The following is a 27,070-nucleotide window of genomic DNA, read 5'->3' as shown; positions in this document are numbered from 1 at the left end:
GGACCACCACCACCACCACCACCACCAGCAGTAGCAGCAGGCGGTGGACCTCCGGCCGAACCAGCAGCAGCAGCAGGCGATGGACCTCCGGCCCAACCACCAGCAGCAGCAGCAGCAGCTGGCGGTGCGGGCGCCGAGCCAGCGGCGGCACCAGCAGCAGGTGGCGTGCTGCCAGACATCACTGGCTTCCACCCAAGGGCATTCCCAGTTGCGAGATGCGACACATGTGGGTTGATTGCCACGGCCTATACCAGGTGCTGCAGTGTGCTGTGTTGCACAAGCTGCCGCTGCGACTGCATCCCAAGTGTACGCCGCAGGCTCCCTCTTCTAACGTTCGAGGGTGAGCACCTTCGGTTAAAGCAACATGTCGCAGCGCCCCGTCGAGATCTTGTGCTTTTTCGGGTATCTAGGACAGGGCGTGTTCTTCGTCACCATTTCATTTCAGTGGACGAACTTGCCGGTGATGATCCTGTAGGGGTGACTGAAACTCACCGCTACGATATGCATGGCAATGGCAGAATATCCAAGGTCCTCGATTCAGAGATCGGCAACGTCTTCATTGCTTCATTGTATCCATAGACTGTGAGTTTTCTTCTTCGGCACAATCTTAGCTTGTTGATGTGTTCACATTTCTGAAGTTCAATAGCACTATGAACCGTGGTTTGAGCTTGTTTTGTATTCTGATGCTGCTGTCTGTTGATATGCATTGTAGTGGATGGCTCATCACCTCACAGGGAAAGCGTCTTGTGGACCAAGTGGCTGGATCCTGGATGCTGTTGCCGGTTTTAAGTAGCTTATGTCTATTGTGACTATTGATTGAGTTACCAAACTTCGTCTGCAGTGTTTTGAATTAGGACATGGCCTAATCTTTCTCGGTGAGAACTTGAAGTAATGTCATTAGTAGTTTTTCATCAAGCCTCTTATGATTGCAGCTGATTTTGTGCAAAGTTGAAAAGTCAAGGGGTTTCTTGTTTCCGTTGCAACAAAAATAGCTGGTTGTTAGAATTTTCTTCAATTTTGTGTGTGTTCCATCGAAACTTTGCAGTTGGTTATATATCAACTTGAATTTAATGATTGGAAATCTGTGGTGCCTGAAACTGGCATTAGTTGGCAGTGATTATGAATTTGTGCTTTCTTAAACTGACATGATTCTGTCAACATCTCAAACTTGGTAGATTTTGATGCCATTTAGGACTCAATACTTTCATGAAAAACTGGTTGTTAACTGAAGATAGACTGACATTTCAAAGCTATCGTTTCTTTGTTACTTGTAGTTTTCAACCGAAGATAGACAGTTTCTTTGTTACTTGTACTTGTCAACTGAAGATAGACTGACATTTGAAATACCTTTTTACACGAATCACAAATTAGAAATCAAGTCTCTACTAGCACTAGCCGCATTTCTATGATGAGTTCGATACTGTTTCCGATTTTTTCCGATCAAACTCAATGAAACAGTAAAAAATGCTGCATAGGTGGAAACAAATCCAGAACGAAACCATGTAACAGAATCCAGTTTTCTTATAGGTAAATGGAAAAACCCTGTTAATGATTTCTCTACCTTGCTCTGAGTTCTCTTGCCTAGGTGACCTCTTCCACGGGATTTAGAATGCTGTCTTCACACTAGGCGGCAATAAACTAGGTGTTGATAAACCTGGATGGAAACTGGAACAGTAGAAGAGGCAAGATCTTTCTTTGGAAAGACTCAAGAATCAATACAAATAAAGATAGAAAACATACAGCAAAATACAATGCTAGAACACGATATTCTTGAACAAACTTTGAGAAGTGTACATTGCAGTTTGCACCACTAATTTGCAAAAGCCAAATGCTATCAAACAGCTCGAGCATATTAAACTAGTGAGAACTTATCAGTATAACCCCCTTGCAATGGGCGCACGTGGATAACTTGCCAGACTCTCCTCATATAAAAAGGGGACCCAGGGCAGAATTTTACTGTCTGCTGGATCTTCTCCCTCCAAAGGCACCTGATGTGAGCAATGCTTCCCTTGTGAGTAAGGCAACTCATCGAAGAATGTGTGCCATTGCTGTAAACGTAGCACCTCGTCAAGATCATACAAGTTCTCAATTGTGCGCCTCACTGGATCATAAAGACCAAGCTTCATCCCCGTATTGAGCAAGATTCTTCCATCTTTGGGATCAACAGCTAACAACGTCACAACACTTACTCCAAAGGAATTGCAGCTATAACCTAACCAGCCATCCAGATATACTTTATATGCTCTATCCCATCCATCATGCTCCAGCTTCCAAATATCTAATTCGTCTGCAACTGGATCTGCAAGGACAACACACAATGTTCCCTCAAGCTCTACCACGAACGCTTGACAAGGACTTGTATCATTCCACATAGCGATACAGGGAGGGCAAGGGATGATAGAAAAGCTCTGTGTTGGAATATCAAATGACACAACAGCCCTCTTGTAACTCTGGCCCAACCTAGATTCACTCATCCAGTATAGAACTCCTGAGAGATAGGCTGGTGGCATGGCATTCAAGGGCAGGGGCGGTTCAAACTGGTCTTGCCCTGAGCAATGGGTAATAACTGAGCATGTGAGAAAATACTCACGAGATTTGAAGTCCTTCAAGTGATACAAAGTTTGAACAACGACATGCTCTTGCGTCAACGGATTGAACCCCAGGCCAGAATTCTTGTTGCCAACTGCAAAAGCATGTTTTTCCGATGTACAGGGATTTCCACGCATCATCTCGAGTACATGGTCAGGTACATCGTATAGCGACATTCGAGTGCGGAAGCTACGGTGGTAACCGGTGGAAGGGTTGCACAAATAGTCCTCCATCTCAGTACTTAAGAGGTTCATACCATGACAAGGCTTGGAGCAAACAACATTTGTTTTAAGCCATGTACCTTGAGCAGGAGCCCCTAGAAGTAATTTCTTCAAAGGAGCAAAGCTGAAACCCAACCCTCCAGCGCCACTGCCCACCAGCATGATCTTTGGCCTCCTGTCCATATTGTTGTGGGCATAGTAAGAGCCGAGGAAGCTTTCACTCCCAATCAATCTAAGCCACTGCTTGCTGACAAGTTTGAGCTGCACGACAAAATCACCCGGGAGTCGGAACAGGACCTCCTTAATTGCTTTAGCCAGCGGAGACAACAAGGCAATCTCTTCACTGGTTTTATGCACGGGAGCAAGACTCTGTTGAAATAAACAGACTCTAGGAGTAGATTTCTCAGTCTCGTAAGGTGAAGAAGTTTCTCTTATTGAAAGAATGGTTTTCAGAATTCCGGACACTGGATCATAGGTAATCGCCTTGCGTTTGGACGTGACCAGGATTACCTTCTCCCCTGATATGTAATCTCCAACAGAACCAATAACTCTAATAATCTGCGGATCGATCAAATCTCTTTCCACGTGCTGTAGCAAGTCAATGCTATGTTGCAGTGACCAATCACCGGAGATGTAGTCCTTCATCTTCCAAATCTCCAGGATGGTACCATGAGGACGAAGGTCCCGGACCATGCATAAGTGGCCAGAAAGCTCCACCAAGTGCACTCCTGATAGTGATACCTCAAAGGGCGGTGACCGGATCCATTTAAACGTTTCATCCTGTAGAGAAAATGATAGGACAGCAGCTCTTGGCCTTGTGAGCAGAGTAGCTGGGTAAATAAGCCAATGCAGAAATCCGTCAGCAAACACCGGCCTTTGTTTACGTTTGCTCCACCTTACAGTCGCAACAGCAGCGCTAGCAAAGTTGCAGAACCTGAAGGGCACGCCTCCAGCAGCCGGCCGCCACCGATCACCGAGGACATACACCTCACACTTGATCCTCTGCTTCTTGTCCGAATTCCCGGAAGACAGCCTCACCACCTTGTACTCCTTGGTGCTGGCGTCGAACCCGAGACCAGCAGTGGAAGCGACCGCATGCTGGCAAGGCGGCAGCCGGGTGACTGCCCGTGTGGCGGCGTTGAAAACATAGTAGGCTGGCGCCACTAGGTCATGCAAGAGAGTGAGGCCCCGGCATGGCGCAGGCGACATGTCCGCAAAGTCGCCGCGCACGCCATTGAGAGCGAACAGCAAGCCGTCGCTGGGGTCCGATGACGAGCCCGAGTACACCAGAGTGGAGTCAAATGAAGGTGTCGGCGAGATGAATATCAGCTTGGGTGGCGCCACCGCTGCCTCAGCTTCCGCCTTGGCCATGTGGAGGCTGCAGAAGTCCTCAGAGGAGAGTGCCGCGGCCCAGGACCGGCATACGGCGCGGAAGCGGAGGATGGATTTGACCGGCAGCCGCATGAGCACCTCCGTCATCAGCTCGTCCGGCAGCATCGACGAACCGATCGATGGTGCGACCATCCTTCTCTTGGCGCTCGTCATCGAAACCATCTACTCGGACCGGGATCGGAGCAGCTCAGACCAATCTGAATCGATCCTGACCAAGAAAGATCGATCTGTGCTGTTAGATGTGAGCGAACAACATCGACAGCGAGGAAATCCAGGAAAGTTACAAGTTCGTTACCGAGAGAAGGGGCGACGATCTGTTAGAGGTGGCGGTCGTCACTCGTCGGCCTGGTTTGGTTTGATTTGGCGACGTCCGGAAAGGGGATTTTGATGGCGCTGGCGAAGAGGACCGGGCGACGTGGCGGGTGGACTTATATTTCTTTCTTCCTTCTTTTTCTTTTGAGTGGAGCGAAACCGAATCGGACTGTTTTTCAGAAGTAGGAGCGAAACCGTAGATGTAGGATTATTGTTTTCAGAAACGCATAATCTAACTATTGCCTGGCCACTCTCTGGTCTTAGGCGGTGCTCCCCTCTTGATGACGTCGGATCGGGATCGAACGGATCGAACGAAGCTGCGGAACACAGTCAAGAAAAACAGCCCTCGGTCATTGACTTTTCGTCCCCATTCCCCTCTCCCCTCTCACCCGTCAACATCTCCTCCGATCCCACCGCTAAATCGGCCTCGTCGGCGGCGGGAGGTCCGGTGAAAAACAGTGGGGTGGGTGTACGTTTAAGGGAATCAGTGCTAGAGAGCGTTTGACGGTGCGGACGCGCGGACCGACGTTCCCGATGGGGTAGCCGTGGTGAGAGGGGATCGTTCAGTGGCGTGCCCCCGCGAATCGAGGCCGGCGACCATCGATGGAGGATCATCGGCGGCGCGCCCTCGCTAATCGACGCATCCAAGGTGGGCGGCCGTCGTGCGAGGCTCGGTGAAGGAGTATCCGGCGGCGTCGCTCTAGGATTCGACGCATCCGAGTACTGTGGCCCGTCGGGGACGAGTCGCGGACGAACATCGGCGGCGTGGTTCTGTGTCAAGGCGGATGCGTCTGTCAATCTTTTTGTGCTGGTGAGTGTTTCCGTCCGCTGCCCCCCCTCCCCTGCCATTGTTTGTTTCCGTACTGAAGTTTTTGCTCTATTTCGCGCGTGAATCAACCACGATTTGGCGGATCTACAGAGCATGGTATGGCATACACTGGAACACATACGTGCTACTACCTGACAGTTGAAAAAAATAGCGACACCATGAATTGAAAAACTGCTCGGTTGTATGCTGCAGCCCAGCCGCGAGTACTGAGAGTAGAAAAAAGGAACACTGCTCAGCTTTGTAGGTTTTCCTCAAAAAATAAACTACTTTGTAGGTTCTCTTTCTCACAGGATGTAAAAATTGCATATAAATACATGCAATGTGTTAGACTTAGAGAGTACTAGTTTTGTGGGTTGTATTTTTCTTATCACAGGATGTAAAAATTGCCCCTAAAATACATGCTACTCTCTTAGAGAATACTAGTTGCATTTTTCCATTGTATGTATTTTTGGTATCAACACTATCTGCAGGATGTATTTTTCTCCTATATGCAAAGTGCAACATCTCCCAATGGTATACGTTTGAATCGAAGTGCATGTATTTTCACGAGACTAGCTAGTTCATGCCGCACTCCATTATCATTATTATTTTTGAAGCTTCCAATTCCATCCTCTATGAAATGCTAGCGTATTTTCTTGCCCTTTTCTGTTGTTTCTTCTAGCCGGTGAGAAATTCCCTGGGCTGTGCTGCGTTGCAGGGTCACCTTCTCGAGGATTGTCAAGAGGAAATCGATGGAGGACTTCTCCGGCATGCCATACAACTTGACTGTTGCTTAGCTGCCTCTTACCAACATGGTAACTAACCCGCTCCCAACACTTGATCTTCACAGTCTTGCACTCTATTACATCCTTGGTCTCCTTTATGCTTCAAGCTACTTTTGTGTGGACTACTGATGCAAGGACGACACTAGTTGTAAGTACCAGCGAGTTAATAATGCAGATTGCAAGCTTCTTTAGTGAGGAAGCCTGATGGTCATATGACTAGAAAGTAACTAGCGTTGTATTTTCATGCATATGGATGTATTATTATGTCCTTATATTGCATAATAGGATGTACTTTCATATTCCTTGAAGTTTTGGTCAGATTAAACAGTAGGTAACATCCTGAATTTTTTATCCAACATGATGTATTTTCATGATTATATTGTGCATACGGGATGCATTATTATATCACAAGAAGTTCTTTTGCATCCCTCGAAGTTTTGCTTCACATTAGACAGTATGGTTCTTTCTGGAACTTTTTTTTATTCAACATGATGTATTTTCTCATTAAAATTGCATATGGGATGTATTATTCTAGTCATAGAATGTACTATTTTTATTCCCACAAGTTTTGGGTCAGATTAGGTAGTAGTTTATTCTTGATTTCTTCTTGGTTCAACCTGATATGTATTTTTATTTTGATACATGTTATTCTTCCATCCCTCGATTAAATATTTTTTTTTGATCAAAACCACATCACTCTTTTCTATGGTATATGTAGTTTGTAACTGATGAATTGTATATGTAGTTTTCGATGTAAACTGCATTGTCGCACAACCATAAATATAGTTGTTAATAGTCTGGAATGTATTTTTTGAACACAAGATTAACCCGCAGATGTAATGACGCTGGTATATTTACATGTAGGTTGCAGTAGGGAGAGGCCTGGTTGAAGCGTAATTCTTGTCGATTGCTTGGGCCAAATTTTCATCTACGGGTTGCTTGAAAGCGATGTGTTTTGTTACATTAAAAGGACGTTGGTGAGGTTGTATATATGATGTTTTTTTTCCGGTTTTGCCAACTGCATGTGTGAATGCATTCTTTACAAGATTTAGTACAGTTCTTTCTGCCGTGTACTAGCCACGCGTGTCAGAGAAGGTATAAGAAAGTACCGCGGGTAGCTGTTTTGGGTTCACATTGTGGTAGTAGTATCTTTTTACAAATCGTGGGAAAGCTAAGCATAAAGCATGGCACGCTGGGTCAAGGAGAAAACGTGGGGGACCAAACTTTCCTTTTTAGTAATACGTGGAGCAGACAGATCTGTTTCTTTCTATTTTTAGGAGGGGCACCGTGGAAGACTACACAGTGCCTGGGTACTGTGTAGCAACGTCCTTTCAGAAAACACGATACCAAGTGGGTTTCTCTATGGACGCTGCTGAGAATCCTTCGGAGGCTCCGAACTTCCCAGCCTCCGTCTCCTCTGCTTGACACGTGTCTAAATATATGAGAAAAAAAATCCACCATCCTCATCTCCAAACGCCCCTATCTCCAACTACCCTGTACACAGGCCACCGACGACACCACCGTTTGGAGCTCCACCACTTCCTGCCCCGTACACAAGTCATCGGAGAAGACGGCGACGCCGGAGAAGACCTCGTCGCCGGAGAAGATCGCGCCGCCAGAGAAGAGCGTGCCGCCGGATCCCCATGCAGCATCCCGGTCTCCGACTAGCAGCACCGTCAACCACAACGACGCCAGTCGCAGCACCAGTGGCCACCGTCGGTGCTGTCGTAGCACCAGTGGTCCTCGCCGGCGCCACCCGGCATCTAGCAGTAGCGCTTGCAGCTGGGGCATGCCTGGCTGCTCCGGCGCCTGCCGATGACAGCTCCCGCGAAAGGCGCTTGCAGCAGCAGTGGGGGATTGCAGCTCCGGTGCCCGCCGATGGCCGCTCCGGTGAAGGTAGTTGCAGCACCGGCGCCCGCCCATGGCAGCTCTAACGGACTGGATTTGCAGCGCCGGCGGTGATACTAGATCCGGCGGTGGGGCTTGCAGCTCGGCCGACCAGCATTTGCAGCACCGGCGGTAGGGGATTGAAGCTCTGGCTCGCGCCATTTGTAGCTTCGACGGCAGGCAGCTCGGGCGATGGGGACTTGCAGCTTGTGCAGCAGGCATTTGCAGCATCGCCGGTGGGGAATTGCAGCTCTGGATCCCGACCTTTGTAGCAACGGCGGTGGGATACACCATCGATGGCAGGAGCACCGCCTTCTCCTTGCAGCTCCAGTGTACACCGTTGCAGCACCGGTGGCCGTCGTTGGTAGCTCCGCCGTCCACCACTCGCAGCACCAGATGGCGCACGGGCGAGCCGGCCTTCGTCCTCGCGGCCATCGAGGAGGGAGCACCGACGGCATGCTCCACACTCGCTCCCGTGAGGTAGCCTCCGCTCACATCCCGCTCCTGCCTGGAGGAAGACGGCGGCGCGGGCTTGGCGGCGGGGAAGTCAAGCGCCGGAGTCCCACGGCGCGCCACCGAATATAAAGGAAAGGCGGCGGCGGCCGGTGTGGCAAGACGGCGGCGGCACCAACGGTTGGCGGGGCGGCCGGCCTGCAATGTGAGAGTACGAGAGAGAGAAGAGAGGAAAAAATGAATGGAGGAGAACGGATAAGGAAGTAGTGGGACCCACGCGCATGTTGATTTTCAAGGGACGCGTGGCGCGCGGTGGATCCGGAGGCACCGACGCTCTGAACCTCCGGAGGTAAAGAAGCATTTTCCTTAGAGCATCTCCACTCGTCCCCCCGACGAGGCCCCCGGCGAGCGTTTTTTCCATCCGGACGGCGTAATTCGGCCCAGTCGCGCCCCCGGTTCCTCGTTTTCGTCCGGATTTGGGCCTAAATCCATCCGGCGATCCCACGCCATCCCCGGCCCCCCGGGGAGCGCTCGGGGACTCCGGACGAAACGAAAGCGCGCGTGGCCCCAACTTGTCGGCGACAATGGCCTCCGATCTACGGCAAAACCCTCGTCTTCCCGATCTACGGCAAAACCCTCGTCTTCCCGATCTACGGCAATACCCTCGTCGAACGAAAGCTTTGAACTCTCAAGTGGTGCAACATAGATAGATTATATATATATTTCGAATATAATTCGAATAAACATAAAAATTACATATAAAAACTTTAAAACTAAACTACTACTTCTTCTTCTTAGAAGGCCCCGCCTCATCGTCGTCGCGGCGACGCTTCCGGCTCGTCACCTCCTCGTCGGAGGAAGTTGAGTCCTCGTCGTCGTCCTCATCAGCCTCTTCATCCTCCTCCTCCTGCTCCTCCTCCTGCTCCTGCTCCTCCTCCTCTTCCTCGGCCTCTTCCTCGGCCTGCTCCTCGGCCTGCTCCACGGCCTCTTCGTCCTCCTCCTCGTCGTCCCACTCGTCCTCGCTGGCCGGCGGGGGGGAATCGTCGTCGCCGGGACGATGCAAACCCGGATCCCACCAATGGCGCCATCCAGGCGGCTTCCCCTCGCTGTCGGTGTCCGATGGCCAAGAGATATCGCTCATGGTTGACGGAGGATGGTGACGAGAGAACAGATGAATGGCGTCGCCCGTCGAAAACCGTATATGTAGGTCTCTCGACGAAAGAGAGCGCCGGTTGCTCTTCCGCGGAGTTCGTGCTCCATTACGGCGGTTCTCGCATCGAGGCCACTTCGACCGTTCCCGACGAGTCGTTTCGGCTCTCCAGTCCACTTCGCGACGGTTCAATGCGTCGAGGGAACTCCGACGATTGCCCTTCCCGGTGACTGCGCCGTCGCTATGCACGCGGTGGGTGCGCGTCCATGGGCTCGCGGCTGGAAAAATGGGCCTCCCCAGGCCAAAAACTACATCCATCCGGCGCTAAATTTCGCCGGATTTGGGCCTGGGGAGCCCAAACGAGTGGGGATGCTCTTACATCCGTAGCAGTGCCCAAATAGATGGGCTCCCTTGTTGCGGGCCAGCTATGTCCGGACACCCTGCTTCCCGCTCGATAGCGTGCGTTTTTGGGGGAATTCCTATACACAGTCACACAGACCAGATTGGCGCGATCCCTATTCGCCGCTCAATGCGGGAGCGATTCGCTCCCGCTCAAGCGACGGACGGGGCGGGCCGGCCCATTAGCGGTTAGCAGGTATGGTTTTTTCCTTTGTTTTCTAGTTTTTGTTTTTTCTCAGGTTTTTTCGGTTTTTGATGGTTTCTTTTTTATTTTTGCTGCATTGGTTTGGTGATTTCGAAATTTGTTCAGATTTGTTTTTTTTCTTTGATTTAAAAATGTGTACATCATAAATTTGTTCAAATTTAAAATTTATTTATATTTGAAATTTATTCAAATATGAAATTTGTTCAAATATGAAATTTATTCAAATATTAATTTTGTTAGATTTAAAATTCTATGTTTTATAAACTAAAAAATTGTCAAATTTGAACATTTTCAATTTTAAACAATTTTTATGTTTGAACAATTTTCAAATTTAAACATTTTTAAATTTTGAAATTTTTGAGATCCGAACTTTTTTAGATTCAAATTTTTTTAGTTCAAACTTTTATATTTCAAAACTTTTTCAGATTTGAACATTTTTAAAATTTAAACATCTTTAAAGATCTAAACTAAAAGGAAAGAAAAGGGAGAAGCAGTACCTTTTGTTGGGCCCAGGTTTGAAGCGGCCCACGGGGAACCTGTTCAGGCGGAGCGAACACTGCCTCCCGCTTAAGGCGGCGAGTAGGCGCTCTCCCAGATTGGTCATTAGTTCACCACGCGCCGCGCACCTCGCGCGCAGTATGGGTGGGCCTGCTCGGTCCAGTTCGTGGTGTACTTCGTTTTCTGTTTCATTTTTCGTTTTTCCGTTTTTTCTTTTCCTTTTTTTCTATTTCTTTTTTCCTTTTTTGTTTCTTTTTGTGTTTTTAGATTCAAAAATATTAAGATTTTTTAAAAAATGTTGATATTTTGTAAAGTACTCATATTCAAAAAATGTTCATATTTTTAAGAAATAGATTAAAAAAAGTTCAAATCTCAAAAAAAGTTCAATCCCAAAAAATGTTTACAGTTCAAAAATGTTCAAATTTAAAACTATCTAGACATATTTTTTTCAAATTTTTTTAAAATAATTTTCAAAAAATGTTCAAAATAAAAAACTGTTGAATTTAAAAATGTTCATATTTTTAAAAAAATCTGAAAAAATAGTTTCATAAAATGTTAGATTTTGAAAAAGAAAAATGTTAGAATAGAAACGAAAAAAGGGAAGAAAAAGGAGAAAAGAATCGTACCTGAGCTAATGGGCCGCGGCCCAGCCTACCCGACCTGCTCGCTGGGGGTGTGCGGCACCCCGCACGAGTCGACCAGGTCGACGTATTAGCACTTCCCCGTTTGTGGGGCTAATTGATAGGCACACCTCCTATTTTCACGAGAGAGCTCACGAGGCGGGTCCTATACACCGACCAGGTGGACGCATACCGCTAGTCGCATACCCATACGCGCGGTACGGCCTGCCAAGTTAGGTGCATGCTCTGTTTTTTTAAATTTTGGTCCAGTTTCCTTTTTCTGTTTTTTTCTTGTTTCTTTCCTTTCCTTTCCTGTTTCATTTTTATATTTCTTTTTTTAATTTTTTTGAAAAACTATAATTCTAAATTTGGAAAATGTGAAGAACTTTAAAAATGTTCAAATTTTAATAAATTTCATATTTTTAAAAAATATGCGTATTTTAAATTGTTTTAATTTCAAAAATATGAAGAAATCATGAAAAAATTTCAAGTTCAAAAAATATTCAGACCCAAAAATATTCAAATTTCAAAATGTTTAAATAAAAGTTGTTCAAATTCAAAAAAAAAATTAAATTCAAAAATTGTTCAAATTTGAAAATATTCTGATTCAAAAATTGTTCAGATTCACAAATTGTTCAAATTCGTAATTATTCGAATTAAAAAAACAAAGAATAAATGGAAAGAAAAATGAGAAAGGAAAGAAAAAAGAGAAGCTGGGCCGGTCCACTATATAGCCGCCGGGTCGGGGGGTGTGGGATGCCGTGTGGATCCAACTCACGAGGCTCATTGTTTATTATAGTAGCAGAATTTTGGAAAATTGGGTAGCTAATTTCTTTGAAGGGCATGCTTCAGCGAATGTTGGCGAAACCAGATGTTGCCGTGATATCTCCTGTTATGGTGCTGCGGGGTCCCATTTATGAGCGCTCAAAGTTATGTGCCCAAAATTCTCCATTAAGTGTCCGTCTTATGTGTCAAGTCCACCTACTGTTAGTAAGGCCAAGATTCCCTTATTTGACCGTCCAAACCCTAGACCCCTAGGTCTGCGAGAATTCCGGAGGCACATGGATAGCAAGTTGAAGGGAGCAGCCTACCTGGCCTCGTCGGCGCGAGGAGCAACGCGGATGGAAGAGGCGAGAGCTGGGATCTACGAGAGTAGCCAAAGGTCTTGCAATAAACCAGGACCGAGCAGCAGTAAACGAAGAGCTAGCCCGACGGGGCCATCGTCGCAGAATAACAGAAAGCAGAGAGATTGCCTGACGGCGGCTCTGGCGCGTGCTCTGGCACCTCATGCCTGCATCAGCACTGAAGATCCCTAGATTGAAGGGACAGGGGGCGTCAACTATCATCGAGAGAAACCATAGGTGTTTTTTCTTACCTTTGCTAGATTCAACTGTCATCGTAGAGCAACACCTGAATTTCCTCTAATTATTTATTGCATAACAGTTGACTAGCATTGATCCCGCATTTCTAAACAAACTATCAGTATGAGTTCACCATTACATAAAAAAAACTAGATTATGGCCTAGAGAGGAATGTGGCTTCGCAGGTTGTGGAATTGGTTGTGAATAGCAGTGAGATTGTGTCAAATTTGTAGTTGGTTGATATTATTCATACCTGTATTTCTTGGGACTCCAAACAGAAGGCTAAATTAGTGCGGATGAACAAGAATTAGGTATACGAACAACTTGAACACTCCCATCAGGTTATACAAATTTGGGAAAAGTATAAAGTTAATCGTAAGTTGGACCTCTTTGCTATGCTTGATGATGTGGGTGTGCTAGAGGTTAGTGCTATTGAGCTAGAGGGTGGTGCCAGTGCCAGTGGTGTTGATGCAATGGGCGGTGCCAGTGGTGCTAATATTTGTGAAAATAATTGTTGCTTGTCATGAATCAATGTATCTTCTTGATTTGCAAGTGGACCCTTACGCTGCAGTACTTGATGGAGGACAACAAATAGATGTGGAGCCCCATCATAGAGAAATCATGGCCGATCCGTACCGGATATCTGTTGATCAGATTATTTAGAAGGTAAATGAGAACATAGTTTGAGGCTCAAATCAGCAGGTACATTTAAGGTGGTGGCACTTCAAGAAGAAAGATTTCATAAAAAATACCGAAGATGAAGATCTCGTGTAGGTTTTCCGATGGAAGAAAGTTAGTAAGACGGTATTGTTCCTTGCTGCAATTTCAAATGTGGTTGAAGATGATGATATTCTAGAAGACCTGAAGGAGACATTTTTAATATATAGTTTCTGATCTGTTCAAACCGAAAGTGCTACTTAATTCTTTTCACTACAAGTTTCATTGCTTTCATCCTTCCTACGTGTGTAAACGTGTCTGAACCCGGGGAAATCAGTTGTATAGAAATTGTTGTACCTTAGAATGTGTGACACAAACTTCATCTGAAAATGGATGTTTTGTAATTATTTATTTTCATTTGTGAACTATTTATTGTGTCAATATTCATTGTATGGCTTATTCAGATATTAGACTATATTGTTGATTCGAACACATCTTGCAATTATATTAAAAATAAATCCATTACTTTACATACTTTTTTAATATATATTTTAAACTTATTGCGATGTCTTCGTTCTTGCACATTATGGCTAAATGAGGCATGACACAATAGTTAATTCATTATTGAGGCATCACACTATTGTTACCTGCCTATTTTGTTATGTAGATTTATTAATTTTTAGAAATAAAATAACAATTGTTTACTTAGCAAATGCCTTTTTAAACTTCTTAGTGAAGGGGGTGTGTGTGGGAAGAATTGATTCAAAACAAATACACTCTCAATAAAACTCTAGCACAAGTAGAAGCAAAACCCACATTTTGGAAAGGACTAATGCATGTGAAGGGCGAGTTTTTTTAGTAGAGTTTCTTTTAAGCTCGGAGATGGGGCAACCATATGTTTCTGGGAGGATGTGTGGTTGGGCAATACATCTCTGGCGCAACAATATTCATCATTATATAACATTGTACACCATAAAAATGGTTTTGGCCAATGTTCTTGCTCAAACTCCACTGAATATTAGTTTCAGAAGAGTTTTAACAGTAGGAAATGAAATGACTGGTTACATTTATGGCAGCGACTGATGATGGTCTAGCTTTCTATTGAACGCGATAAATTTGTGTGGAAACTATCTCTTACCGGTATGTTTACTATCAAATCTATGTATCTTAACTTGATGAATGATAATACAAGATTTTTACGTAAGTACCTTTGGAAGTTGAAAATATCGCTTAAAATTAAGATATTTATGTGGTTCTTGAGCAACAAAGTTTTGCTAACAAAAGACAATTTGGCAAAGAGGGCGTGGATCAGATGTAAAATATGTTGTTTTTGTGACCGTGATGAGACGGTTGAATTTTTGTTTCTCTCATGTCCCTTTGCTCGTTTAATATGGTGGATAATATTCTTCATGTATAATATACCACCTCCAACGAATATCACGAATAACTTCGGGAATTGGTTGAGTGGGATTGATAAGATGACTAAAGCTAGAATTTGCTTTGGTGTATCGGCTTTATGTCGGTCTATATGAACTTGTAGAAACGATATAATCTTTAACATAACAAAGTACACATTTTTTTGTATGTTATTCGCTTGGCTACGCATTGTATTCTCTTATGGTCCAATCTTCCCCCGGAGGATCAATAGGAACATATGGCTATTGGCTACAACCAACTATTGAGGGTTGCACATGATTTCCACTAACTGGCTTTTGGGTGGCGTCCCACTAGTAGAATCATAAATGCATAGTCTTTGCATGTTATTTTTCTTTCAACCCTTTGTGATTCATAATTTTAACACACTGAATCTTTGAACTTCGTGCATCATCAGGTTGGAGAGGCTGGGGCTAAAGTCTCCATTTCGAAAAAAATTGGTACAACAAAATAGAAAGAAATAAAACATAATAGAAGACTACATCGTCTTCATCTTGCCCTCTCCTAGCCATCCTCATTGGTGTGGCAGTGGCGGCGACACATGGTCTCGTCGAAGACCTTGACGGTGAGCATGTCGTAGCCGTCGTACTTGAAGATGACAAAGTGCCCGACATCAATGGCGTGCGGGCGAACCACCTCCAGCCGTTGTGGAGGAACATTTGCCCCTGGTCGTCGAACAACACCTCCACCGACCACTGGCCAGTCACGCCGCCGAACACACGTAGCACGATGTTGTGGGGCTCTTTCCCATCAACTATCGACACAAACCTCCGGGGCAGTTGCAGCCTGTCCCAGCCCATGCCGGCATGGATGGTGACACTAAATTCGAAACTGGAGAGGTCGATGTCGATTGGGTCGAGCCCCGATGGTGGGGGCGGCAGTGGTGACGGGGACGATGGTGACTAACTCTGGCTCTCCCACCGCGCCTTTCTCGGCGACCTCGGCCCCGGCCACGCCCAATGCCCGGAGGCCGTCCAAGATTGAAAAGCCAACATTGCTGCGAGAATGCGTCGGGCGGCGCGGCCAGAGCAATAGAGCATGCGTTGGGCTGCGCGGCTGAGCATGAGAGCATGCGTCGGGCCACGCGGGCAGCTTTACGATCGGCCTACTTCCATTAATGGCTAGAGGAAGAAGGCCATTGAGCCGCTACCACGCAGGCCCTCGCTCCGTTCGGCCAGATATGGGAGGACAAAAGCTCTATTCGCACCGATGCATCGGTTTTCCAAATTTAGTGATCCAATGGATCACGATGAACATATTCTTTCTTTTGGATCACACTACTAGAACATGCACAGTCTATACGTCGTTCCGCACGGACCGATTCAAATAGACCACGACCCGGTGGGTCGCTGGAGATGGCCTAATTGGTGCTTCGGTCGACAGTACGGTGAACCTGAAATCTGTGGTGTGTTGCCGCGTGATTCATTTCTGTCGTTTCGCGTGTTAACCTGCTATCGTGGTACTGATGTGGCCGGCGCTGCTGTTTAGAACAGTTGATGTTTGTTGTGCCCTGTTAAGAACCCGTTTTTGTCATCGAATGATGCGTGCGCGTACAGGATTGGTGCCAACTAACTTCCAAATCGTGGAAGCAACAAACACTGGCGGGATGAAACAGAGGGGTTTTCTTTGTTAGTTGGAGCTTGGAGAAGGCAATTGATTGATACTGTATGAACTTTGAAGGGTTAGGGCGTGATGACTGCCCAACCAAAATCGGACATGGATATCGCCTTTCTTGTTGCGGGTGTAGTCGGCCAAAGCTTTTCCAGAACTATATGCCTTCACGGACTCAAGATCCTGGCTGGCGACGACCAGTACTTTTCTCTCTATGTGACAAGATCACAACTACTCTGCCGAATGACATCGATTGGAACTAAAGACGAGCTTGTGTTACACGTTTTGGCCAATCATGTTGATTTTTATGAAGGAGGTAACATTTTACCTTCTGAACGTGTAAGCAGCTTATGCTTGGAACTGGCAAATGGCAATGTCAATCGCTTTGGCAGGTTGGAGGTAGAGCCGTCTATTTGCGAACTCTGATCGTGAATGTACAAGCAGAGTATATCTAACAAAATGTATAAGCAGCTAGCGGAAAGGTAGATTTCTTTTGCAGGCAAAAGGGGAATATATTAAGCTGAAGGGATTACATCGAGGTCATGGTTCAGTTCCTGAGCAACACAATTAGGACATGAGCCAAGCCACATCCTAGTTTGAAACTCTGTTCTTGCGAAATTTGCAAGACAATGACTTCTCTATTGCATGAACGACCCACTTCCACAAAAGAATTTTTTCCACTACCACCAACTAAAAATCTAATATCTAAGATTAAGTGCAGTAGCGGTGAACGATGTTGAGTTGTTGCAGTAGCTTCAGCTAGCGGAAAGATAGTTAGGTACACTGATGGATTGATTTCCCAGAAAAGAAGAGAAGCTATTTGACACCGTGCTCATCTTGAGGCTCTCGTACATTATCTCTTCTGTGATAAGAGGAAAATAGAGGATCAAAGAGGATAGACTCACCAAAACCGAATACAAGACATTGCCATCTTCAAATTTATCCGATATCTATCCCTGACATGATAACTCGACGGATCGGACGGCCTACCACGCCCTGACGGAACGAGCCAGGCTCTGCTCCACAGACTGCGCTTTCAGTGTGGTACGAGGAACGCTGCTTCTACACACCGCGAGACACGAGCCACACGACAGGACACTGACGCGACACGGGCTGTCAGTTCGATTTTCACTGCACTTGTGTATAGTTTCCACTTCTTTTGAAAAAAAAAGACCAAGTTGTTTTTTCTCTTTGTGCCAATCTACTAAATATCTGATATCCACATCAAGAAGATGATGCAACTGACTTCGTGTCATGTTCAGAAACTCTGACGCTGGTTGGTGGGTGCAAGCAACTGAGGCTTGCACGCAATTCATCGGCTGACCGGAAACACCTGCACGCAGCTAGCTGAAGACCAGCCAACTGTCCGAAGACATTGTTGCCGGCGCCGGCAGCAGGTTTCTCAATGGACGCGAGATGAATATAACTGACAAGATTCCCAGGAATAGCAGCGAGTTGTCAGTGTGGACCTCGAACCAGAAAACGGCATGGTGATGGTTGCAACGGCGTACACCGAACATAGAAACATACTCTCTCTTTTTTTTTTTCAATTACACATGAAATTGTGTGATATCTTTTTTTTAGATCTTATCAAAAACATATTTGTAAGTTTTGTAAGATCTTGGCCAAAAACACACACACACACATAAGTATTGAGTTGAAGCTGCGTCGCTCCGCTCGAGCGGCACGGGGGAAACCCCAGCGCGCCGCCGGCTCGATCTCCCTCGCCGTCTCTCCTCCGCCGCTGCCGCCGGCCTTGCCACGGCGGCGGCCCTGACCTCCAAAGGCGGTGCGGGGAGGGCTCGCGGTGGACGCGGGGATGGGCGGCTCTTCTCCCGCGGCGGCGTGGCGCGGGGCGACGGTGGGTCTTCGGCGGCGGCAAGCTGACGGGTTCCGGCGGAGCATCGCGCGGGGACGGCAAGGGGAGGATGCTCGCGCGCTGGGCGGTACCGGCGGCGTTGCGGCAGCTGGCCGCTTCCGTGTGCTCGTCTTCGGGCCAATGGGCAGGGGCGGGCTGAGGCGCTGGCTTGCGCGACGACGACGGCTCACCGGCGCAGGCATGCCGGGGCGGCGGCCCCGGAGTCGCAGTGGTGTTTGTGGCGGCCGGCCGGCAGATCCCTGGCGTGGGGCCTGCGTGGAGGCCACGGATTTGGCTTCCGGGCCCTGATCTGGTGGTCTCGGTGGCCACCACGGCAGCCACAGCGTGGGGCAGGCTGGTCGGGGCGTGGCTGCTTCGTCCGGCACCTGCAGATCCGTGGTGATGGCGGTGTGCCGCGGAAGAGGATGACGACGCGGCGGCGTCGTAGTGGCAGTTGGTGGTTTTGTGGCGGGTTCCTTCGCGGCGTGAGGTGCTGCTTTGGACACCGCTTCGAGGAGTGTGGTGGTCGACGACGGAGAAGTGCGGCACGTTTTGCTTTGCGACGGTCTTGGGCGCTCTCGGGTGTTCCTTGCCTAGCGAGCCTTTCTCTGGGAGAGGAGTAGTTTCGAGCGAAAGCTCTGCCCTGACCCCCGGTCAGTGCCGATGATGGCGGCGTCTATGGACGTCGTTTCCCTTCTTGGAGGCATCATCGTGGGCTTTCTCTCCCGTTGAGTATGGTTCGGGCTCTCCGGGTGAAGACCCAAGCTCCGGTTAGCCGGAGCGGGCGACGATGGCGCCAACGTCACCTCCTTCTTGCGGGCGTCGTCTTGGTGAGTCAGCTATAGCAGTTGCGTGTGGCTTCTCTTGAGTTGGGGATGGTGGACGCCGGGGCAGCGGCTCCGGATGGTGGTTGAACTTCGAGGCGGCGGCCTCGGGAACCATCGCGGGTGGTGGCCCTTTGAGGTAGGGCTGCGACTCTTCATGGCTTGGGTGGCAATGCTGTGCCGCTTGTGCGGCGGTATGGTCGGCTCGGTCCACGCGTCCTAGAGTGGGCGGTCGGACTTTTATGTCGGGGCGGCGGCCCTGGATGAGTTGGTGTGATGGTCGTGGTCTGCGGCTGATTGCCCTGGGTAGCTTGGGGTACGGGTTGTTAGTTCGTGCGGCATCACAGCTCGAGAGGGAGCGGCGGTAAGTCGGGGCGGCAGCCCCGGAAGGTGGTTGTCTTCGTTGACCGCGCAGGGCGTGGCGGAGCAGCGGAATGTCGGGACGGCGGCCCCGAGTGTCTGTCAACTTTGAGGGTGTTCGACCTTGTGTCGTGTGGGCGACGAGGTGACTCTCAACGTTGGTCGTCGGTGTGTCGGGCACCGCTTCTGGCGGATGGTCTTATGGATGCCTGATTCTTCACCTTTGTGGGAGCGTCCCGGGTCTGCTCCTCTCATAGTAGACACGGCTTCTTTCTCTTCGACAGCGGTGGGAGATCAGGTAGTTTGGTGGAGCGGGTGACCGTTGGTTGTGTTTGTGTGGTTGGTGTCCTTTTGCGGTTTCGATGTGTCGTCGACGAGGGTGGACGTGGCACTGTTGTGTTGTTGTTGGGTGGGCTTGGCCCTACTTGTATCGGTTATTGCCCGGTTTCCTCTAAAAAAACTGGACACTTTCTTCTTAATGAATTGATAAGGCAAAGCTTTTGCCTTCGTTTCAAAAAAAAAAAATTTGAGTTGAAGCTTGTCCATACAAATTCCCGTCAAGTAATGCGGCCGTTCTGCTATCGGTTTTAGAAATGGCAATGTAAGTTTTTAGATTTTCTTTTTGAATGATTTGGACTTGGCCCAGACCTCCCGCCTGTTCCGACTGAAGTTTAGCATACTTTACTACAAAAATCATGAAATGGTGTCAACGTGCGAGATTTTGACAACCGGCTTCTGAAAATCCGTTCTACTACTAGGGTAGTCTAAGAGCATCTCTAACAGAGTCCGTAAATCCCGCCGAAATTGAACTTTTCCGGCAGATTTACGGGTTCGGGCCGAAACACGTGCAGAACAGAGCCAAAAACATGGGCCGGCCCGTAAACGAATTCAGGGGCCCGAGAACTCGAGCGGACGCCCCGTATTAAAACGGTTCGCGGAGGGGAGTTCGTCGCAAACCCTACTCCCCTCCGCCGCTGCCGCCGCTCCGCCGCCTCGCTCTGCCAGCTCCGACGAGCAATTGCCGTCTCCCCTCCGCCGCATCGCCGCCCGTATAGGTTCGCATGGCAAGCCGCAGTAGCTCCGCTACGGGAGGAGGAAGCTTGGGCGGCGGGGACTCGCCTCCGCGCCCACCCGTATTCCGCACGGAGGAGGAGCGGCGGAAATGGGTCCGCTCGGAGGGCGCGCGCAAGCGCAGTGCCTGCCGGTGGACCAACTGGGGGCTCACGCCCCCGGGGAAGCTCGCCGAGTACGCGCTCGGAGGCGAGGGGTCCTCCTCCGGCGGTTCGCGCCGCCCCTTCGTTCGAGGAGGAGGTGGAGGACTACGTCCATGACGACGAGGAGGAGGCGGTGGTCGTCGCTCAGGTGGCGGCCGTGTCCGCCGCTGAGGCCTGAGCCCGCTGGCGCCGCGAGGAAGCCGACGGCGTCCGACAAGTCCGGGAATACGAGGCGGCGCGACGAGAAGAACGCGTCCGTCGCGTGACGCTGGAGATCGTCGAGCTCGACGCGGAGTAGGAGCTCCACGCGTCCGCCGCCTCGCCTTCCATCGCCGCGCGTAAAGACCGTCGGGGCCTAATTTTGGGCAGAATTAGCTCGCGCGGCTGCGGACAGTACTTAATTTAGCTTATTAGTTCGTATTATGTAAGTTTTCGTGCTCAATCGGAACTAGAACTATCATCTATATGTGTTTATCGATGAATTTTCTCGCGAGAATTTAATTTTCGTGTTTTCAGTTCGTCTTTTACGGTTTCTGTTCTGCGTTACTGCTAAAATCAAAACGAACTCACGTTTCGGTCAGACAAGACCACACAATAGACCACACCGATACGCCTCTCTAGCCGTAACTCGTGTGCCGACAGCCGAGGAACAAGCCCACAACACGCGTAGTCCAGTACCATGTGCCGATACCCGATAGACGATGAGCAACGGTATAAATATCAGTGCGCAAGATACTAGCCAAACACCAATCATAGGCTCATAATTCGGCTCGCCGCCCGCCGCCCACCACCACTCGACAACAAGAACGAACTCCCATCGTGCGCGCCGGTCCGGCGCCGATGCCAACGACGTCGTCGCCGAGTCCGACGCTGGGGAGCATCGCCAGCCGGTGGCGCGAGCTCCAGGGCTCGGGGTCGTGGGAGGGGCTGCTGGACCCGCTGGACCCAGACCTGCGCGCCTCCATCCTCGCCTACGGCGAGCTCACCGAGGCCACCTACGACGGCTTCAACTCCCAGCGCCGCTCGCCGCACGCAGGCTCCTGCATCTACGGCCACGCCGACCTGCTCGCCCGCGCCGGCGTCTCCCGCCCGGGCCTCTACGCCGTCACCAAGTTCTTCTACGCCACCTGCGGCCTCCTGCTGCCCAAGATCACCATGCCGCCGCCGCTCTTGTCCTCGACGTCCGTGCCGGACGCCTTCTTCGTTCTGCCGCTGCCGGCGCTTCTGGAGGAGCCGTGGAGCCGGGAGTCCAACTGGATGGGCTACGTGGCCGTGGCCACGGACGAGGGCGTGGCTGCGCTCGGCCGGCGCGACATCCTCGTTGCCTGGCGCGGCACCGTCGAGAGCCTGGAGTGGGTGAATGATCTGGACTTCACGCCGACGTCCGCCGCGCCGGTGTTGGGCCCTGCGGCGGAGGACAACGGGGGCGCCGTAGTGCACCACGGCTTCCTGTCGGTGTACATGACCAGCGACGAGGACTCCAAGTACAACCAGGCAAGCGCCAGAGATCAGGTGAACGTTACTGCCTTCACTTGCTGAAACGTACGCTTGATTGCCGGAAGGTGCGAGCATTTTGAGAAATGGACTTAGCTAATGCATGCGCCCTCTTTTTGCATGCACATGCTGCAAAGGAATCTTTTCCCTCTCTATGCACCGGTACACCTAATTAAATTTAAATCCTAGATTTAAACTGCTTGAACTGCGGTTGCGGTCACACATAGGTTCAAGTTGTGGAAACAGTCTCTTGCAAAAATTGCAATTAAAGGCTGCGTACAGTGACCCAATGTATTCCGACCCCTCCTCGGACCCCACGCAAAGCGGAAGCTTCATGCACCGAGCTGCCCTAATAATTACCAAATTATAAACCGGTTTGAACCTGTGTGTTTTGACGATATCTTCCAAACAAGCTCAAATAGGATTTTTCAACAAAGTACAAAATATAAATTTTGAAACACAATGAAACATCATGATGGATTTTGAAACGTGATAAGAAACTGCTTCAACAAAAAAAAATTCACCAAGTGTCATAAAGGTTTTCAAAGTTTCAACAAGTTTCACAAGTCAATTTTTAAATATTATCAAAATTTATTTAGCATTGGACTTGTTTGAAGGTCTCTTCATTAGAAATCCAAATATCCAAATGGTTCACAAATTGAGTTTTGGCTCAAAGGCTACACAAGATTGAAATTTTAAATTCATATCACAAAGTATGGGAGGAGGGAGATGTGCATGCACAATATTCCCTAAAACATGGAGATGGGATAATGTAGAGAGAAATGACTTTGTCCCATGCACGGGAGGTCGGTTATTTTTGCATACCAATATGTTCCAAAATCATGATACTTGATGAAACTGAATGAATTTTTTTGCACAAATCACAAATCACAAATCACATATCATAGTGAATCCAATGGACAAAACTTGTGTGCACTGTAGTTTTGCTGCTCTCGGGGCCTTTTCCACGTTTGAAGTGTTTTAGCATTCTTGTTTTTTTTTCCTTGAGAAACTAATGTGCTTCTTTTACGGGGAAAACAAATATTTATGAGGGTCAGATAAATAGGTAGGCAGCTACTTTAACACTGGAAAAGTTGAAAGCTATGTTAGCTACACGGAAGAGATGTTTTTTTTATTGTTGTTGCTGTTGTTGTTTAAGTGTAAGCAAATTTAGAAGTGACCGATAGTGGTGTGATGCAATCGGAGCCGGGCCCCACCTTCTACAAGTTCCGGCAGCGTGCCGTTGGTTCCTTCGACAATTCCATCTCCCAACGTCAAACTTTGTTGGGTCGATTGACACATGAAAGCTGTGTGTGCTGTTGCATCTTTCGATTCAATTCACCTATCTAATCCGTTATGACAACTAACGAATACGCCAACAATACTTGAATTGTGGACTAAGCGTGCACGCATGACATGCATGCAGGTCATCGAGGAGATTCGGAGGCTAATGGAGGTGCACAAGGACGAGGCGACGAGCATCACCGTCACCGGCCACAGCCTCGGCGGCTCCCTCGCCACCCTCAACGCCGTTGATATGGTCGCCCACGGCGTCAATGTCCCACCCCCGTCGACCTCCAACCAACCATCGTGCCCGGTGACGGCAATCCTGTTCGCGAGCCCGCACGTCGGCGACGACAAATTCCGATCTGCCTTTGCATCATTCCCGGACCTCCGCGCCCTCCATGTGAGGAACTACGGAGACGTGGTGCCGCTGTACCCGCCGATCGGGTACGTGGACTCGGCAACGGCGGTGCTGCCTATCGACACGGGCCGGTCTCCGTACCTGAAGCAGCCGGGCACCGTGCAGACGCGCCACAACCTCGAGTGCTACCTACACGGCATCGCCGGACACCAGTCCTCCGCTGGCGGGTTCCGGCTGGTGGTAGACCGCGACGTGGCGCTGGTGAACAAGGGCGCCGATGCATTGAAGGACGAGTACCCGGTGCCGCCCAACTGGCATGTGGTTAACAACAAGTGCATGGTCAAGGGGCCGGACGGCCACTGGAAGCTCAGGGACTTCGAGGAAACCTAATGGAGACTACGCCCATAAATATGTATTTTCCCTTCCACGTTTTTCATATGGTGGTTTGTGTATATTTCTGTTTGGTTCACGTCACGGGTCCATTTCTGATTTAATAAGTGCATCAAAGAGGAAAATGCATATTAAGGTTATAGGGAAAGCACACTATCCAAAACAAAACATCCATAGTACCATGCAAAAGAAAGCCAAAATATCAAACCTCAAAATCTGCCTAGATCTTGAATTATAATTTTAGGTCGAATTCAGGTATCCTATAGAAATTTTGTATCCAAATCTCATAATGTAAAGTTCTGTGCAGATTTCCGCCGTAAAAGTAAGCAGAAAACTGAAATATTGAGAAAAGATAAGTACTAATATTACCTCCCAACATGTAGGTTCCCTATGCAGGTGTACTACATGTAACACCACAGGTTTCTAGGACAAGCCAGGGTAGATCTAGGATTTGTGCATTCATCTTAAAAAGTGGGGGATTTTTTTTGCTTCGATTGAAAACTCAGACTGATCGAGATCACGACATGGTTCTGGCAAGTTAGAGTTTTGTGATCAATACTAAGTTTGGATTCGAGATAACCTTTGTTGATATTAGCAGAAAAGGGAAAACATGAAAAAAATGACATCTAGGATTTTTTTAATTAAAAAACTAGAATTCGAATCTTACATTCAAATTTGAATTCAAATTACCCTATAACTCAAATATTAAAAGTAAATAACTAGTACAATAGAGCAAACACACACTTTAGTGATATTTGAGACATTACATTGTCTTTACACATAATTTGAATAAAAAGAAGATTGTAAATTTCAAGATTTACAATTTGAATACAATGAACAGTAATCCTATACTAAACCTAGACTAAAGAGTCTTCTCTAGTCTTCAAACCTGCACACAAACACAACTAAAAAATGGCTACTTAGCACTAGCAGGTGAAGCATCTAGGAGGAGCATGCTATGCACAAGAAACATGTATATTAGAGCCAGAAGACCAGCGCTTCTCTACAAACAACAGGTTAATATTCAAGATAGATCATGGCATTGATGATGATCAAATGGATCATGCACCCCTCCAACCTATATGGTGATTGGAAAGGGGATATTTTTAACATCATTGGACTAAGGAAATCAAAATCTAAGCTATACCAGTAAGATCATCCATTGCAAATGATTAGATAAGATTTATTAGTTTTTTCCATTATCTATCAAAATACTAAATTGAAATAGAAATGCGAAGTGGTGCCCTTCCTACCGGATTCAAATCCTTATGGATATGCGGGAGGGGAGCGAAAAGATAGATACATTAATGTTTCCCCTACTCTCGAGTATAGCACATGGCGGAGTTTAGTATAAGGATGATGTAAGATCCCGATGGGAGGCTCTGAAGATCCGACAACAGGTGAAGTAGATCCGACTGTGGTGGATCCGAAAATGGATGCTCAAAAGTTCCCGAATCCAGATCCAGTCCTAGAGAGTCAAGAGGAAGAGGATGATCCACCTTTTAGGACCCTTGCTCCATCGCTCCCGCTTTCACAGCGGTACACGGAACTAAGGTGTGGAACCTCTATCAACCATTTTCCCTATGGCATGCCTGATGTGGATAAATATGGAAAAATCCTTGCAACTCTCATCACTTATGAGCGAGTGCGGGAAGTCTCCGAACTCGATGAACTCCGGCAGAATCTCATGACGGAAGCGGCCTACATTGCAAACAACATCAAGGATTTAATCTAGAAAGGAGACGATAGTTAAGCTACTTTGAAGAGAGTCAAGAAACTCGAAACAGGGTACATGGAGATGATGTCTGCCAAGAGGAAAGAGATGGTCAACAAACCTAAAGTGACCCGTAACATTAACTTCACTACGTCGCCAGATGTTGCAGTCTCAACCACAGACTCACCCGGGGCTCGTCCTAGGGCTCCTCCTGCGGTTCAGGCGTGCAATGTGTCGTACATTGATAGTTATGGCTGTAGATTCATGGCTACGCCTTCCAAAAACCTCGCAGTGGCAACACGGATCCTGGCAACATATTGAACTTCTCAAGGCATTGACATGCCAAGAGCCTCATGCAAAAGGCCATGGAGCAATGATACGTCTCAAACGTATCTATAATTTCTTATGTTCCATGCTAGTTTTATGACAATACTCACATGTTTTATATACACTTTACATCATTTTGATGCATTTTCCGGTACTAACCTATTAACAAGATGCCGAAGCGCCAGTTCCTGTTTTCTGCTGTTTTTGGTTTCAGAAATCCTACACAGGAAATATTCTCGGAATTAGACGAAACAAAAGCCCACGGTCTTATTTTCCACGGAGCCTTCCAGAACACCGAAGAGGAGACGAAGAGGGGACGCGAGGCGGCCACACCATAGGGTGGCGCGGCCCCACCCCTGGCCGCGCCACCATATGGGGTGGGCCCCTCGGGCGCCCCCCCCGACTCTGAACCTTCGCCTATTTATTCCTTTCGTCGCGAAAACCCTAGTACCGAGAGCCACGATACGAGAAAAGTTACTGAGACGCCGCCGCCGTCAATCCCATCTCGGGGGGTTCTGAAGATCGCCTCCGGCACCCTGCCGGAGAGGGGAATCATCACCGAAGGGCTCTACATCACCATGCCCATCATTGGACTATGGGTCCATAGCAGTAGCTAGATGGTTGTCTTCCCCTCTTGTGCTATCATGTTTAGATCTTGTGAGCTGCCTATCATGATCAAGATCATCTATTTGTAATGCTACATGTTGTGTTTGTTGGGATCCGATGAATATGGAATACTATGTCAAGTTGATCTATCATATATGTGTTATTTATGTTCTTGCATGCTCTCCGTTGCTAGTAGAGGCTCTGGCCAAGTTGATACTTGTGACTCCAAGAGGGAGTATTTATGCTCGATAGTGGG

The 27,070-nt window shown here is 48.1% G+C and overlaps 2 protein-coding genes and 1 long non-coding RNA gene across 3 annotated transcripts; 2 read left to right on the top strand and 1 right to left on the bottom strand.

The window, feature by feature from the left end:
• Nucleotides 1–1,839: 1,839 nt before the first annotated feature.
• LOC127327742 (uncharacterized) lies at nt 1,840–4,404 on the bottom strand. Its single transcript, XM_051354537.2, has one exon. The coding sequence runs from the start codon at nt 4,362–4,364 to the stop codon at nt 1,872–1,874; it is 2,493 nt and encodes an 830-aa protein (XP_051210497.1). The 5' UTR covers nt 4,365–4,404; the 3' UTR covers nt 1,840–1,871.
• Nucleotides 4,405–4,881: 477 nt separating this feature from the next.
• Nucleotides 4,882–7,144, top strand: LOC139835504 (uncharacterized). The gene is made up of 3 exons (XR_011751204.1): nt 4,882–5,325; nt 6,041–6,137; nt 6,972–7,144. It is a non-coding gene; the product is annotated as an uncharacterized lncRNA (long non-coding RNA).
• Nucleotides 7,145–21,367: 14,223 nt separating this feature from the next.
• Nucleotides 21,368–24,307, top strand: LOC127327743 (phospholipase A1-II 7). The gene is made up of 2 exons (XM_051354539.2): nt 21,368–22,150; nt 23,559–24,307. Exons 1-2 carry the CDS (start codon nt 21,479–21,481, stop codon nt 24,165–24,167), a joined length of 1,281 nt encoding a protein of 426 aa, XP_051210499.1. The 5' UTR covers nt 21,368–21,478; the 3' UTR covers nt 24,168–24,307.
• The last annotated feature ends 2,763 nt before the right edge of the window (nt 24,308–27,070 follow it).

This window comes from Lolium perenne, chromosome 1 (genome assembly GCF_019359855.2).
Source record: "Lolium perenne isolate Kyuss_39 chromosome 1, Kyuss_2.0, whole genome shotgun sequence".
In the NCBI taxonomy this organism is placed as follows: domain Eukaryota; kingdom Viridiplantae; phylum Streptophyta; class Magnoliopsida; order Poales; family Poaceae; genus Lolium; species Lolium perenne.
Note: the sequence above shows the minus strand (reverse complement) of the source record. Positions and strands in the feature narration are given on the sequence as shown.